We start from the raw sequence: 17,104 nt of genomic DNA on the forward strand, positions 1-17,104 counted from the left end.
TCGTTCGCGTGTGCACTATAATGCATCAAACAACAGTTGGTGCTGTAGAAGCCAAAGGTAGGAAGTTGGCGAAAATTCAACACACAAGCACAAACCGCGCATCGCCCAGGAGGAGTTACGGCATAAAGTTAAGGACATTTCACATCAAAATGAAACGCTTCGGTTTCAGGTTTGCATCACGGCCCCATATTTTGCATGAAGCGGTAATAAATCAATGCAGGCGAGATTTCTGTTGGAAACAATACCTCAACGAAGATATTAGTTTTATGTAACAACAATGCTCTATGAAAAAAAAATTATGAATGTACTACTGAAGGAGCTTTCATGTACAAAGATTGCATCATTATTTTAACTAAATATTTAATTTTGTTTTGCAAAGCGCAAAATTATATTTAAAATTAGCTTAAACCATATTCTAAGCACCACAAATATTTCTCTAAAGCATCCTATTCTTTCAAGGTACAACGATATCTACAAGAATCTGTCAATAAACCATTTTTATTCTTTGCTAAATTTCTCCTGTCAAACATCTCGCCCGGAATAGTTCCATATAAAACAAACATTTCCTGAACTATGCCCCCTTTCTCATTAAATCCATGATTAACCAGGGTGTGGTACGAACTATTCCAAGAAACCGACATATTTGCATCCCTCGGGTTTATTTTTCAGCTAGATCTGTAAATGAGCGCGTGATCTTATCCCTCGTGTCGCCATCTGTCTGCGACGGTCACACATGTGTCCTAATCTCTTTGTCCCATTATTTAACGCACGAAAAAAAGTTAAGTGATAGACACGTGCCCTTTCGGTGCTATTCCGCTGACACCGTCTATTTCCAATGGGTCGCCGAGATATTTTTAGGATCATCCGCTGTTCTTAACGCTCTACAATGGCATGAAGAGAAAAATTGTTTAGCCCACCGTGTGCGGGGTAAGATGATGTGTCCATAAAACTAGATAGTTGCATAGTTTTACTGGTCCCCATCAAATTACATGCGCAGAGAAAATTAATGCTATTGACAATAGGCGTGGAAAAATGCTACGAAAGCGCATAAAAATCAATTTCTGCCTTCAGATGGGATCCATCAACGGCACCGACGATGGCAGCTGCAGAAAATGCAATAAGGGTAGCAGTTCAACGGCAGGGTAATAACTAAAACTAAATAAACTTTACAATGGTTCTACAAAACATAGATTTAACATAGATAACATCTAAATTAAACATAAAAGCCGCCGTATAATAATAATGAATAAAAAAGTAAGGTTATTCAAAATAAACCTGAATAAGGAAATTCCACCGCCTTCCATCGAAAATTTCAACCCAAACATCATCAGGAAACGAAAAAATAACATTTGAGAATCATTCTCTTTGACCGATGCGCTTCCATAGACATTCTGGGGTCAACCATAAAAATCATCCTCGATAGAGCAGTGGGTAGAACACAAAACAAAAGAAATGGAAAGCCCCTGATGATCCCAACTCAACCCCCCAGCAAGGATGTTAAATATATCTTTTTCCTTCCCCCGTGTCTAATTTTTCTTTCGTGGTAAGGCAGTAGAGAAAGAAACGCCTAACGAAACACAAACTGACAACCGATGTCACACACTTTGTCAAACTTAATCCGAGCTGACGGATACCTTTTGCCTCATGCTTTCGGTTTGGGAGTCGCCACCGGACATCGGTCTGTCGCAGCGGTGATGTGCGATTAATGGTTAGAATATGTTGTTTTCAATTAAAATTGTATTTTATTGCCTATTTGGTAAAGTTGGAAACAACATAGTACATACAGTCACTCTTAGGAGTGATAAAAATACACAACAAACAAACTGACGATTCAAATGTTTAATAACAGTTTTATACAAAATCTTCATTTTTTAAATATTTAATAATATAAAGACGCAACTATGATGACAATGGCGAATACCACAAATAGAAGAAAATAAAACAATGAAAGCGAAAAGAACTGAAGCAAAACAACGAGCAAAAAGCTCCACACCAAGCCAACACAATATCCGAAAAACAAGTAATGCACAAATAGCAAATAGAACTAGAAAAACTTTACTACTCGCAGTCTTCTTTCAGTGCGAAAAAATAATGTGAGCGAAAGGCGCACCGTTTACACACGAAAACAACATTTAAAACTGTAACATTTCACGCAGTTACTTCGAACTTTGGGCCCCCCATGGGTATCAGCTACATGTTGCAAAGAAACTTTTGTTTACACGTTTCTTTTTTGTTTTTTGCTGATACCGACTCGATGCGTCTCCTTTTTTTATTCCTAGCGTTTCGCGATACAGCATAAGAAAAACAATCCCACACTAACACACATGACAGGGTAGACTTAGGCAGTGATGGTAGTGATGTGTAAGTGTACGTTAAATATTTGGTGAAACCAAAAACCTCGAGCTCCCGTTCCGAGTACCGTGTGTGCCTCTCAAATCAGGCACATGAACCATGAACAAGATTGCAAAAATCACCCGCCCTGTAGAAGGTTCTGTTGTGAACCCCGCTAGAGCAGCAGAGCAGCTACCTTTTGATGTTTTAAGTCCAAAAAACCAACCCCGTCTAAAAAACGGTATCCCCGTGTTTGGCGGTCGGTAAATGGGGTCCAAAATGGCCAGGCATACACACTGCTGTACAGCATAATTTTCCCATGGCCTACACACGCACCCGTTGCCATTGACAGGGCTGGTGGCCGAAAACAACCGATGTGAAAGAAAACAGATTGGCAAAAGTTATCCAATTTTCACTTCAGTAACATCATCATCATCATGAGCATCGTCGTATCGCTAACTTTGTCGGTATTTGACGGTGGTTTACTTTCTGTGTGTGTGTTTTAATGCGCTCTTCACTTGATTGCTATGATGATGCCGGAAACGGTTGAACCTTTATCCGAGAACCTGAACGGTAAGGATCAGAAATTAAAGGGATGAAGAACTCAATAAACCCATTTTACACATTGCGAAATCAGGAGGCTGGTACTTATGTCGAATGCGACAAACCAACATTGCGGCAAACACTCAATGGATGAGTTTTTTTTTGTTGACTGAATTTTAATTACTTGCATAAGCACAAATTAATGTACATAGCCTCCGATGTTTAGTGTGCATGCTTTATCCATTACTTGTAGTGAAGGGTTACATACATACAAAAATGTGATCATGAACCATTGGTGAACCACAATTATGTAACAAAGTTTAATTTTTTTTTCATAATCAAATTAAACCACTGCAAAAATCTGATAGATTGATATCTGATGAATCTTATTCTAATTGCCAACACAAACGTCTAATAAGGATGGTTTGAGATCACCCATCCGTCTGATCAAGCAGCAACAACACACGCCTTCTGCAACAGTAGCAACAAGCAGGTCCATCGCGACAGCGTACAAACAAACAACGTCGCGAATTGTGCCAATGAAAACGTGATCGCATCTAGATCGCTAGGGGTGTTATCGTCTTCTTCGTTTCTCAGACAGATACCGAGCCCACCCGACAGAAGAATGTAAGCATCGTGTTGCTTGTTGCTCCACGCGTCCCTAGCTCCGCTTATTCGTGGTTCCTTTCCTTAATAGAGCCACAATAGATTGGGGACACACCGGCGCAGAGAAATAAAAAAGCAAATCCCCCAACCCAACATTCACTGACACACGATCATCGTGAATTGGATGAGCATATTTTTAGCAAACATTCACGTTCCCATCGCCACAACATATACACAACCGTACGTGGCGTGGGGTAGCCTCGTACTTCGAACAGTCAAAGCAAAATTGACCAAATGGGTATCGCAAACGCGACCGCAAAATCCGCAAATAAAACCCCGATGTGAGAGGTCGCACGGCTTGAGGTCACTGCTGGCCGTGTTTGGTTGTGTGCCCGGCAAATGGAAGAGAGTAACGCAAAACCAACAGCAGCAACACTACGGATGATGTTCTTTTTCACTTTTTTCATGTTAGATTCATTTTTGCTATCCCCTGGTATACGATATCGGGCCCCGCAACCAGTACGAATAACACATGGGAACGGCAACCAAAACATCCCCACAGCACAATAATCATGCACCACAAATCCGCCCACAGATAAGGTCGAGATTTTCGCGAATGGTTGGTGGAGGTGTGAAGTTGCGTTGTTGATTTTTTTTTGCATTGCAAAACTAGAGCACTGATTCATCCCATGTTTATGCCGCCGCAGAAAGTCAGATTGGAAGATCAAATTTTAAGAAAAGAATAACTTTTCCAACTGACTTTTGTAGACAGTTATTAAATACCAAAAATATGAAAAATGTTGTGCAATTCTACAGCATTGAAGTCCTTAACCTCAGAAACTCATAACACAAACTCTGTTTCAAACATATAGCAGTGCTATATGTTTCATACAGTCACTAAACGCGCGTAAAAAGATGTATAAAATTATTCACAAAACAGACATTCGCAGACATCGCGAATTTTCGTTACGCCACTAGACGGCTAGAAGCAAGATTGAATGAAACCAGCACACCACACCGGACCGATGATGAAAGTTTGCTCTAAAAACGCGCGTCTGACTCAGCTAGGCGCAGATTTGTATGTTTGTTTTAGTAATTAAGATGGTACGCGTTGGTGTCGATGGGTTTTTCTGCAACTTACGTTCGTATGCTATGTTTTTTTTTTGTTTTGCTGTTTTACGACTATAAAAAAAACAATAGTTTAACATAATAATTAAGAAGAGCACATTTTTCACATAAAATGCACTTAAGTGCATGCTTAACGTCCCAACGTACAAAACTAACAAAAAAAAGCTGAATGAACGAGGAATGCGGAAAGCCAAGTGTTAATTCCATAAACAAATCGATCCATTAACATTTGCTTCCCCTGCAGCACTATGTGCGCAATATTCTAATTACGCACCGGTTTGAAACACCAAACGATTTTGCTACTCTTCACCGAACTAAACCGCAAAACTTGCGCGGAAAATTCCAAACGAAAGGAAGCGAGATATAATGGGGAAAAAGGAGTGAACAAAATAGATACACCAGACAGAAAATGTCCACGATCGACACCTATGATGGTGCCGGTACACTACGCCAAAAATACACATTTTGTTACGCATCGCACATTTATTCGACCAGTGGCACACAACGAACGAAATCAAAACAAAGCAAAAGTAAAGCATGATTTGTGCCTTTGAATTCGCGGTAAATTTTGCAAACATCGCAATTTACCAACGCCCGTATGAAAAAAAAAATCTAAATTTATAAAAAGCTCACCACATTAAGAAAATAACTACGAAGAAAAAATAACACATCCAAAGACACCCCCAGTCAGATCATTCTGCCAAACGTATCAGGCTCGAGATTTTGTTTGTGTTCGATTTTGTAGATTTTTTGCGGATGCTTTTCTGCTTCCTCATCTTTATGTTCTAAGTTCACGCACGCAGCGTCACCGAGATTCATAGACCGTACACAAAAAAACACTCACACTGCAGTCCGCAGCATGTTCATGTGGTGTGTGTTTGTTGAGATTTTTGCGCGTTTCGCCTCCTCCGCGGGGTGCGTACCAGGCTTTACTTCACCTTCGGAAGGCGGAAATTAGCGAATCGTTTCCGCGCCAATCGTGAGACCTTGGCAGCATGGGAAAGATGTGGCCATGGTTCGTTCAACTTCGCGGCTCCATAAAAAAAAACACACAAAACAATTCGCACCAGAAAAGAAGCTTGGCGAGCGAGCAAAACTAAATAAACCTCATTTGCTTCACTAACTGACCCCGTCCACTTGAGGCACTATCACCATTTGCCAACATGCGCCAAAATAGGCACAGAAAGAAGTTGGGGGGGGGGGAGGGGGGTATTTAAGGAAAGAAAAATCGTGTTGCAAACGAACAACGTAACCCCTAACCTGTCAAAACATGACACCGAACTGTCAAAGTGTACTGAAATTCTGAGCCAATATTGGTCGTATGGAATGGAATATCTTTTTTCGATGTGATTCAATAACAGATAGGAAGGTTTTCACGACAGCTGTAACGCTGTCAGGAAAAATTGTACGCCTAGCAAATTTAAATGAAGTTCGAATCTCTGCTCTTCTTGATATAACAACCTAATAGGTCACAATGTCTGTCTAATAACGACTCTGCTTGTCACAAGAAACGATCCTTTCGCCTTTAGGTATTAAAATTTTTTTCTCCTACTGACTACTAGCTGACTACTAGCTTCCCTCGTGTGTCAGTTCCTTTTATTGGATGACTTATGGAGGTATAGACTTCAATAAAAACGAAGTAATATTACGATTGAAAAAAAAAATAATTTTTAGTATGTAGTCGAATAGCTAAATATCAACAGTATCGCGCAGTATGCAAACTGAAGCAAATAATGCATTACAAAAAAATGTTTTAAACCACAACACATGTTTTAAGCAAAATGCATGAGTAAAAAAACACACATCTAAAATCCACATCAAATTCTTTCTCTTCTTCTTTATATCTCCCTTTCTGCGTCAAAAACAGTTTGTGATCAATTTTTATGTGACACTGGGCATGATGATGAGCCTTCGTTCGGTATCTTTATGGCAGCATCATAATTGGGCATCTGTTTTTGGAGCTCGGAGCCATCGGAAAAGGAAGCATCCAGTTGTTCTTTTCTCTCAAGATCAGAAATGGATGCCAACTATTTTATTGCAACTCTTTTATTTTAGATCATGCCTTCTCCATGTCGGCCAAATCGGGTCCTATAGCGGGTCGTTATTTTAATGATCAATCCGATTAGTATCTGACACGCCCTTTTATGAACCCATTAGACACACTTTTTGATCACGAAAACACACAATTGGGATATCTTCTTGACTTGGCTTCCGCGATTGACTGTTATTCTTCATATGCAATTAAGTGTATTCTCCAGGCAGTTAGCTTTCGGAGTGATCAATAGCTTAAAGAAGCACTTTCAGAATGCACTTCCGGTTATGATTTAAAAAATTTTGGAACAGGTATGTTTCACTTAAATACTTTTAGTTTGATTCACCCAATTTTCACGTATCGGGGTGTACCGTTGTTATCCACGCATAAGAAGGCCAGTGACGGGCACTGCCCAAAAGTCATCGACTTACATAGTCCAATTAAATCGCCCTGAGGAAAATCATCGTTCACCCGCGTTCACCATCGTTAATTAGTTGTCGGCACACGGTACCGAATCGGAAAAGGCGATATGAGAGGGAAAAACTAAAGCGACACGAGGGGTAATAACAACCCCAAATACACAAACAACAACAACAGAACACACTCCATGCAGTTGCAGCTGTTGAATTTAGATTCGTGCAATGACCGATTGCAGTTTTATGGAAACATTTCCCACACCACGCTTTCAACTACAACATTGTAGCCGGTATTGGACACCTTGCATTGAGGTAAGAAAACAAATGTTACCGAATAATCGATGCACGAGCGAGATTATTGCGCTCGCGCGACAGCATAACAAAATAAAAACGAAAGAAACCCACATGCAGCACGAAGTGCACTTTTCCAACTGCCACCGATGGAACCACGTACGAGATTTGTTGTTGTCAGTGTGAGTTTGACGATGATTAATTTTTAAACCCTTTCTTACGGTTGAGAGCTCTGCTTAGCTCACTCACCCAGCGATCCTGCGGAAAATGTACGCGCGATATATTCTCGACTAGCGTTTTACGACTCCAATGGGGTCTTAAATCCAGGCACGTTCGCTGTAACGCGTGACTGATGCGAAACGGGGTGAATGGCTTCATCACAGACGGGGAAACGGTTGGAAACGACTTGGAAACAATATATTTACATGACGGTTATAATGTATTTTTCTTTCTCCTGTTGGCACTATTTGAGTGCAATAATAATAACTATTTGAGAGCAACAGCAGTAAACGGTCAACTGGAGTTACGGATGTTCTCTACGTATTCCGTAAACAGAAATATCCAATCAGCTCGAAGCTCGAAATTCTCGGTCTAGGTTCGGTCTAGGCCTGTCATTTTTGGCTTTCTGGCTGGCAAGCGACAATGAGCAGCTTTCTGGTAAATGCCCTTCAATGTCAGCAAAACATCAATGAGAATGCAATATGCTGTATTAGAAAGATTCCTTTCATCGATTTTAGTCACCCCTATATGATCTTCTTTGTTCAATCAATCCAGTTAATAATACGAACACCAATCCATAATTGCTAACCCTCAGGGGTTCTGTTTCGTGAAGGAGTTTATGAATGTTCTCACGCTAGCGTTGTTCCACAGATTGCGGCACTATTTGCTATTTCCTATTATTTGTACCCGTTCCGATTTAGTCTTTTTGCCGAAAACTCTCGTCAAAAATCCAACAACAAACGTTTCTTCCAGGTATATGACGCAACGCTTAATTACTGCCATCTTGTGGCCGCACAAAAACCGGCAAGGATAATTCCGGCAATTTTCCAACCCATGTACGGGAGAATAATGCGGCCATCATGAACCGTAATCCGTACAGCCGGCAACTGCATCGTGCTCTCTATTTCGAAATGATAAATATCAAATTTCGTATGTCAATCGCTGATCCCTTGCCCCGGTCATGGGACCTTCTCCTGTTTGCCCAAATAGTTCACGCATTTCACGCAAACGGAATCCCACCAACGATTCTGCGGCTTCGTTGTCCGTTGTTTCGTTGTAAACGATCCGATTTGACACCTAATTAAAACCGACCCTCGAACGCTGCTAACATATATCCGCGGCCGATAGTTCGCTGAGCTCCGATGTTCGGCGCTCAGCGTTCCTTTGCTATCGTACTAGCGAGATGTTGAACATTGAACAGCGTAATGGGATATTGTTTTCGGCACTTTCAGGGTAACCGTTTCGGGTGAGTAAAACCTACCGGACCACCAATTAACCGCAAAATACAACCTGGAAGAAGCCATACTGTTAGCGGCTCCTGCCTTCAAAACCGGCTTCAGGTCGTTGGAAATGAAACACATCACAGGATATGGCGATGGATGTTTGCTGAGGTGTAAAATTAGTTCAATCGCGCCCCATCTTTCAGTGATCGTTGCTGCCGGGATTGGACAAGTTTATCGGGCGTTACTCTTTACAATTGGAATTGGAACGCGCAGAAACATGAAGAATATTCGTAATTTTAAGAACATTCGTTGTTACACATTATAGTAATTTTAATTGCGATATTTTCAACTGAACATTATTAAATAAAGCTGTGACAATCCGAAATGAAACCACCATAACGAGTGTTCTGTTTGTTACGTCCTACGTAATTACACGGTAGAGAATGTGATACTCATGATTTTCCATACACACGCGCGCGCGCTATACTTTCGACATTTTGATGACATTCAAACGATGAAGCAGAACATCGATTCATTTCCAATTTCGCACTGCCCTCAGTCAAGTGTCCCATTTCAAAAAGCAACGGCTCTTCTCGCTAAATTCGCTGCCAGAGAAAGTAAGAAAGTTAAGCCTACCGGCGACTAATTGTGAAACAACCGTGCTCGTTAATCCTATTGTCGCGGTATGCCGGACCAAAAAATGTCCCATCAACACATCAAGCTCAATTCTCGGTTTGGGATGGAGAACAACAACAAACCAAGGCCTTTACAGCTTCAACCCACGTGGCTTTACTTCACTGGCAGTAAATCTATTTTTTCCATCTTACCACCACTCACTCTCCATACACGTGGTGGCCTTACAGTACACTGTTGGTTACTAAAAAGACAACACCATGAAAGAGCAAAGAATGCTTTTCAGGCTCCATTATGCTTTTCGGCACGCTGTAACGGATATACGTTAACAGCCGAAGACGAGTACTCGGTATGAAGGATATCTGGACGACTCCCCTATTGCTTACCGTGCCCAGACTTCAATCCTGGGCGGGAAATGGTCAAGAACGAGAGAATGAATGTTGATGTGCTCATAAAAAGGAGGAAAACAGCACAAGAACACAACAAAAACACGAGTGGCACATAAAACCCCCGTAACACAGTGAAAGCGCTAAACGACAGCATAATGGTTTCACTCTTCATCGAAAGTCATCGCCGTCGTCGTCGTTGTTGGTGATGACGGCGACAAACGAAGCGAGCATAAGATAATGGAAATCTATTGATTCAATTATCTCGCCATTTATGGGCTCATCGCTTGTGCCGCCATTTTTTTTCTCGCTGTTGAGATGCTGGGCGAAAAAAAACGGAAAATTGGATTGGACGGGAGGTTTTGCTGAGCATGAAGGAAAATGCGCATCTGTTTCTTGAGGGAACACGATGTACATACATTGCCTGCATTGCTAGAGGGCCTTTTTCGATCGATCTGTCTTTTTATTCTTCTTTTTTTTGCTTTCCAATATTCTGAACCAGAAGTTGATCATACGTGCTGATCACAGAATAAAAAATCACATTTACCTTACTAAGTTGGTGAATAACTGTACCTCATTCATACTACTTACTATTTATGACAAACTATAATTCTTCAAGCTGAATATTTATGTATGTACATCATTAGATGCAAATCGATCGAATCGAATATTAAGTAGATATTCGAGCCGTGTAAAGTATCAATGGTCAAAAAGTGACCTTGCAATTTAGTGTTCTTAAATTTAATTTCTCCTTGGTTGGTGTTTAGTGGCTCCATAACCAAGTCAACGCAACATTCAGATTCAGATCCAATGCAAATATTTTTTAGCTTTTTTTCCTTCCACTATCTTTCACATATTTCTCTACAACCTACATTCGTTTAAAATTGCCCCAAAAAGCAGTACGCATAAAAAAAAAAACAATTCGCAAAGACGGACTTACCAAATGGCGCGGACAAACCCAGTTGACTCGCTCCATATAGGCTCCCACGTATACACATACATACAAACACGCAAACACGGTCTGTGCGCACGTAAATGACCGTTTAGTGCATATTTATGCAAAACAATACTACATCCAGAGACGACATTTCAATAAACCACCGCACACACTGCACAGTTTCGTCGTCTAGTGTTCCCGTATACCCAAGACGAACGTTTGTTACACAAATAAATGTTGCCACCAAACAAAAACAAAAATACCAGGCGGGATTCGTAATTCTCAGCAGACGTTTTCCGTATATTTGCGTCATCGGTCTGGACAATACACGGGAATGCTGCCATCGTAAATGGTACATCGCACTCTACGATCGAGACTCGATGGATTTGTTAGCGTGTCCTTTAAAACACTACAATCACTCAAAAATCAAATAAAATCTCATATCGCGTTGATTGGAAAATAAAGCACAAGCCATATCGCGTGGATTGGAATTAGATAAGCACTATCATTGCATCACTAAACGGTTTATTCTTTCTTCTCGCATAATCAATCATATTTAAAACGATAGGTATGACGTATTTTCTAAAATACAGTTAAAATAAAATATTCTATTTCTTAAAGACATTTCTTTGGATACCAACCGACCTTTGCTCAATTTTCCAAATTATTTCTTTCTCAGTGACCGTAACCAATAGTCGATGGCATAATAAATATACTTCTCTCAAAACAAAACAAAAAAAATCCCTCGACGCGCAAACCCATCTAAATTCTCCACATCCTGGGCCTAAAACACAGGAACATACAAAAGCACACAGAAGCACAGCCATCCGCTAGGGGACGCATAATTGATTGAGTCGAAAGCAGGGATACGCCGCCCTTCCAATTTCTCCCTAGATATTCTCCCTCCACATCGCACGATCGCGCAGTGCTGCTAAAGGCACCAAACCCGTCGAATGTTGAATATGCTTCGGTTCTAAAATTCATCGCACACGTGCAAACACGTGGTGGCACGTGGTTCTCGAAACCTTCTGCTTCTTGGTCAGGTTCCGAGCTATGTGCCTACAGCATTGGTTCACCTTCTTTTCGGGGGTCAGAGGAAAGATATTTGAGGCACACCGGATGGGTCACTGAAAAAGTTCACTCAAAAAAGAACAACCAAACCTAAAACGCCGGAAGCTCCTGTTAAACACCCTGCATCGCTATCAAATCCCAAACACACACATACATAGGACAAAATCCTGGCGCAGTTGAGCTTCAAGCCCAATCCAAATTCGCCCCTCACAAACCTAATCTTGCCGTTTTAAATATATATGCTCCCCGTAACCCGATTCTTCACTGCGCTCCCCTGTTAGTTGTGCATGAAAGTCACGAACACGAAACGTCGCAGAATTCGCGCAATGCGTTTCGCCAAAGTCGCTTAAGAACCGGCCCAGCATGTTAAGAGGCAAACTCGTACACTTCGTCGTGCATTCAAACAAAATCAAGCAACAAAACCTTGTACCATAACGAGTAAAAAAAAAGTTGTACGAAAACATTCTTGCCTAAACGAAGAAAAAAAGGGACAAAAACCGGGAACTACTGCATCTCCGGAGTACACCCTCGAAAAAAAAAGTGTATGACATTCCAATAGATTGGTCCTGGAATATACAGAAACGGTTTATCTTCCTCATCGGAAAGTGTCATTTTCTTTGGAAGAAGAGAGAGAGAGTGAATGAGTGAGTTACCTCTTGCTTGGAATAAACAGCTTTTAGATAAGAAAGGAACTAAAAACTTCTAATGGCATAATGTGACGTGACTTTGAGAGCTAAAAGTTGTTTGGTTTTTGGTTATTTTTTTCTTCTGCCTTATTTTCTCTAAAAACCTTAAGATAACTTCAACAGAGTCAGAGTTATAAATTTACAATTTGGTACTTGGTGTAAAACTGGTTAAATAACTGTGCTGGGATGCATTGAAAATTACATAAATAGAACATACCAACTGAAAACTAAGCATAACTGCGATCAATTCGTTGATTTTTAACTAATTAGCAACTATAGCCATTGTTGCGGACCAAATATTAGCCCTGCAGTGTTGGTTAAACGTTATGAACGTCCATCAAGCCGCCACGTCTTGCTCTTACCATGCTGAACCCATTCTTTCATATGTCAAACATATATGAATTATAAATGCATCCCAACGGACCATTCGTTCCGGACTTCAACACGTTCCACTGCAATGGTACTGTGAGGTTAATACAAATTTATGACCTTATGCGAGCAAAAGCCTCCCTATCCCGCAAGGACAAAAGCTAACCATAAGGTTGACAAAACCAGGGGTGTACATCACACAGAAAGCGAACCCAGGTGTTACATTAAAAAAACGACAAAACATATGTGTAATTTAAAATGACAATTAAAAAAAACGTATTTATTTTTAGTCCTGGGCTCATATTTCCTAAAACTCTTTACGCTGGAATATCCTTCTTCACCTTCTGCATGAAGCTCTTCTTCAGTTTTTCTACGTTAAATGGAGTAAAAATACGTCAAAATTCCCAACAGACCTCAACAACCGTACGACACAGCGCATTTAAACAACTATTCTGCTAGGAATACGAGTAGGGTCTGCGAATTTTGGCGAATAAATAACAAAATTCATCCCCTAGTGTGGGTATGTGTGTTGCGGCTCATTTCCTTCGCGAAATGCAAACTCAATGAACTGAGAGAGAACACCAACAACAGAAAAAAAGTAAACTATTTCCCTGCCATTCCCTCCTAATTCCACGTGTTCATCCGCATCAAGCTGTTGGAACTTGATATTGCTGTGTGCTATGTGATGGGATGCTGAACTAGCGACGGATGGATGAATTACATCCCCACCCTTACCATCCTGACGCTGTTTACCAACATGAGCCTAATCCGTTTACGTCATTGAACGACCATCTGCGAAAGCTACAACGAGAGCAACATGCAGACTTGCAACGAAAAACAACCAGCAACAAAACAGGAACACAACAACAGGTCAGCCAAAGTCTGTTTTGTCGCGGCAGCGTACGTTGCATTTGTGGTGTGTTTGTATGTTTTTATTGACGCAAAAAGAAAGCTTCTGCGAATCTGTTTCTCATGTCGCTCCATGCTTCAAGTAGAACTATTAAGCAAGCAATGTTTGATCGTTTTGATTTAGCACTTGTCTTCTACTGTGAAACGTATGATATTGCCATTTCGAAAACAACAAGTCACAGATGTTTTAATAAATTACACACCGCAGTATTTATCTTTTCGGAGACTCAAGAGATTTTGGAGACAGACTATTCATAGATCTTCTTCATGGATATTCAGAACCATGCCCACAGTTTACGGACTCATTCTGATACACGAATTTAAATCAGATTCAACTTTAAATAAATCTACGACCACCAATGATAAACATACTATGCTCTGCTTTAACCACTTACCGAATGAAGGTTTGGGGGGATCTCCTTCCGATTCCTCACCGCGCTGCAACCGCAACAGTGTCCGCAGCCACCGATTTAGCTCGTCCTCACTTTCGAACAAAATGCAGAAGTAATCGTCCTTGGTGTACAGTGTGATGACGTGTTTCTTCGTTTCGTGGCGTTTGTTTATATTGAAACAGGAACGAAGCACGATGCTGCGCTTCGGTGTCGGACCCTCACAATTACCACTTTTCAAGAACGACTGCTTAAACTTTTTCTCACTGTCAAAGTACTCGAGACGAGCAGGCAATCCCGGCCGATCGCCGTACACAACGAAGTACTTCTTTTTGTTTGTCTTCTGCTTGCGCTGATAACCATGTAGCACCACATTCAGTGCCTCTGGTATGACCAGGGTGGAGCCGCGACTCGCTCCAGAACTGCCGGCGCTATTAAAAATAATACCAGTCGCGCCCTTCGACGGACCGGCCATTGAGCCTTCCATGGTGTCGATGGTGGATGGATCAGCCGAGGTGTTGGCGTTGATCGATGACGAATGCATCATCTTCGAGCGGGAAAACGGTAGGAACAGCTTGGCGCTAAATTCCTGCACGCCGAGAATCCCACTGACGACGCCACCGCTACTACTACTGTTACTAGCCGTTGTTGACGTAGTCGTTGCAGTCGGTTGGCTTTGGCTAGTAGCGCTGTTGAGGTTGTTGTTGATAATGTTGATACAGTCGGATGCGTGGAAGTTGTTGTTGAAACTGTTGCTCGTTGCCGCAGCTGATGGACCAACGACACTGGTGGATGTCGACGTTGGTGGCGTTGCACCTTGAGGCGAAAATTGATGTTGTTGGATACTGGCGCTGTTGTTGTTGTTATTGTTGTTATTAGTGTGGTTGGTAAGTGTGGACATCGCGGCGGCAATTTTCCGCCACGGTGGCCCATGAGAACTGTTTGAGCGGTACCGGATGCCGATGGTGTTGGTGGGAATGCCGCCAGTACCGGATGATCTATCTTTCGAATACGTCTTCGTCGCTCTGCAAACAGAAAAGAGATTCGATATTAGCGCTCTGATAACAAATGAAGATTTTTCGCATATATGATGCAGATACGAACTCCTCAAATTTCCTAATTGGATTATTTTACAAATAAGAAACTAATTATCTTCGAGGTAAACAATTTACGATAATTTGTAGTGCAATTTCAACAACTTTCGAGCATTGCCAATGACCGACTTTGGTTTCCAGGTTAAATGAAATCAAACACAGCACCCATATCAATATCAACTTCCCCTTCAACACCCAATTCCATCTCGTAAAGCAATCGTAAAGTAGCTTAATAAATGATAATCATTATCTTCTGCTCCATAACCAGCCGCCCAAGGAGTTGCGTTGATAGCTTAATCGGAAAATAACGTTTCATTAGTAGCGGCCGGTCCATGATCATAGCAATCGCTTCACGACTCCACCAGACCAAAACTAATGCAATCATAATAAATCCATTCACTCTGGATCGTTCAACAGCATGAGCTTTTCCGAACACTGTGCACAGCCTGCGCATGTTGCAGTTGAAACGCTGCTCTTTTAGTTTTCATTCTTGCCTTAGTGTTTTCCATTTCTTTCTATATCTGGCAATTAAATAAAAAGAAAACACAAGAAGAAATACATTCCACTCTGGTTCTGGTGCGCTATTGTGTACATAGGTTACGCATCGTGGGGTACACCTTGATCGCACCAATTGGAAACCTCTGCGCAGACGCATTCAATAAATCTGCTTTCGGCAAACGTTGCACAGGAAATCTAGCGCCAATTAAAAAGTAATTCAACGGTGGTGAAGTGTGACATTACTCTCCTTTGCTGTATCATTGCACGCACGTGTATAAAAGCAATACGGAGTAAAGCGCCACAATTTTTTTCAAACCAATCAACAAGTGTAAGTGGGTCACATCGGGAACTTTTCAGTGTGATCGACACTGCATCGATGTATATAGGGAGATCGCGATCAGTACACCCGATGAGTATCGATTGCATCGTAAATGGTTCGACGTTTTAGCAGATGATAAATAAACATACTGTTTTATTGTCACTACATGCTGTTTGCTCCACTTCACCCCAGTTCAGCTGCGTTAAAAGTTGCAGCTTTTTATAAACTACTTTCTTATACCCTCCTCAACGATTATATGTGCTCGATTCTATATATCTGATCTGAAAATTAATCTGCTTGCTCAACTAATGATTGCCTCAAAGATATATGACCAGCGTAACGTTGAAAAATAGGTAAGGAGTCAATTTTATGTGTAAATTGTTAGAACAACAATTTTATTGCCAAATTCATACACCACATTGATCGCCATAAAACCTGCTAATAACTTCATCCTTTTATAACATTCTTTCATCACTAGCAATCTTACGTCTAAATCACGTCGAAACTAGCTAGGTTCGCATGCATCAACACCAAGAACTAACTCCATAGTACGACATACCACCGATAACGAGTGCTGTGGCTTTATCGTACCTATACCACTAGCGCAGTAACATAAAAACGGAAACCTTGCAATTAGTTCATAAATCTAGTTCTTTAATGCTTGGGACAAATCACATCACGCAAACCCTCGGCGGTGCACTAGAAGCATGCGAATGATACTGATCCTGGGTGAGCTTGGAAAAGTCCCCAAAATTTCTCCAACAAACCTTATGAAGCAATTATCCACGCTTTTATAGCACACACACATACTTAAAGGCCAGAACTGCTCGCCGAAGCTGACATCTGAGTCTGACCACATTTTACGTTTATTCTACTGCGTCTCCACCATCACACTCCGCACGGCTTGATGGTTTCACATTTTATAGCGGCAACAATTCAAGCACCCATTAAAGGATCGTAAAGTCAGCTACCAGCTACCTTCCAGAGCATTGCCTTTCGTCCAGCCAAAAAAATGGGATCGATC

The 17,104-nt window shown here is 41.3% G+C and overlaps 1 protein-coding gene across 1 annotated transcript in view; it reads right to left on the bottom strand.

Moving 5' to 3' along the window:
* Positions 1-15,103, bottom strand: part of LOC128711177 (pneumococcal serine-rich repeat protein) — a 115,595-nt gene extending 100,492 nt beyond the window's left edge. Inside the window, exon 1 of the mRNA XM_053806041.1 lies at positions 14,176-15,103. Coding sequence (XP_053662016.1) covers positions 14,176-15,070 — 895 coding nt within the window. The 5' untranslated portion in view covers positions 15,071-15,103. The remainder of the gene's footprint in view (positions 1-14,175) is intronic.
* Between the last annotated feature and the right edge of the window lie 2,001 nt (positions 15,104-17,104).

This window comes from Anopheles marshallii, chromosome 3 (genome assembly GCF_943734725.1).
Source record: "Anopheles marshallii chromosome 3, idAnoMarsDA_429_01, whole genome shotgun sequence".
Lineage (NCBI taxonomy): Eukaryota > Metazoa > Arthropoda > Insecta > Diptera > Culicidae > Anopheles > Anopheles marshallii.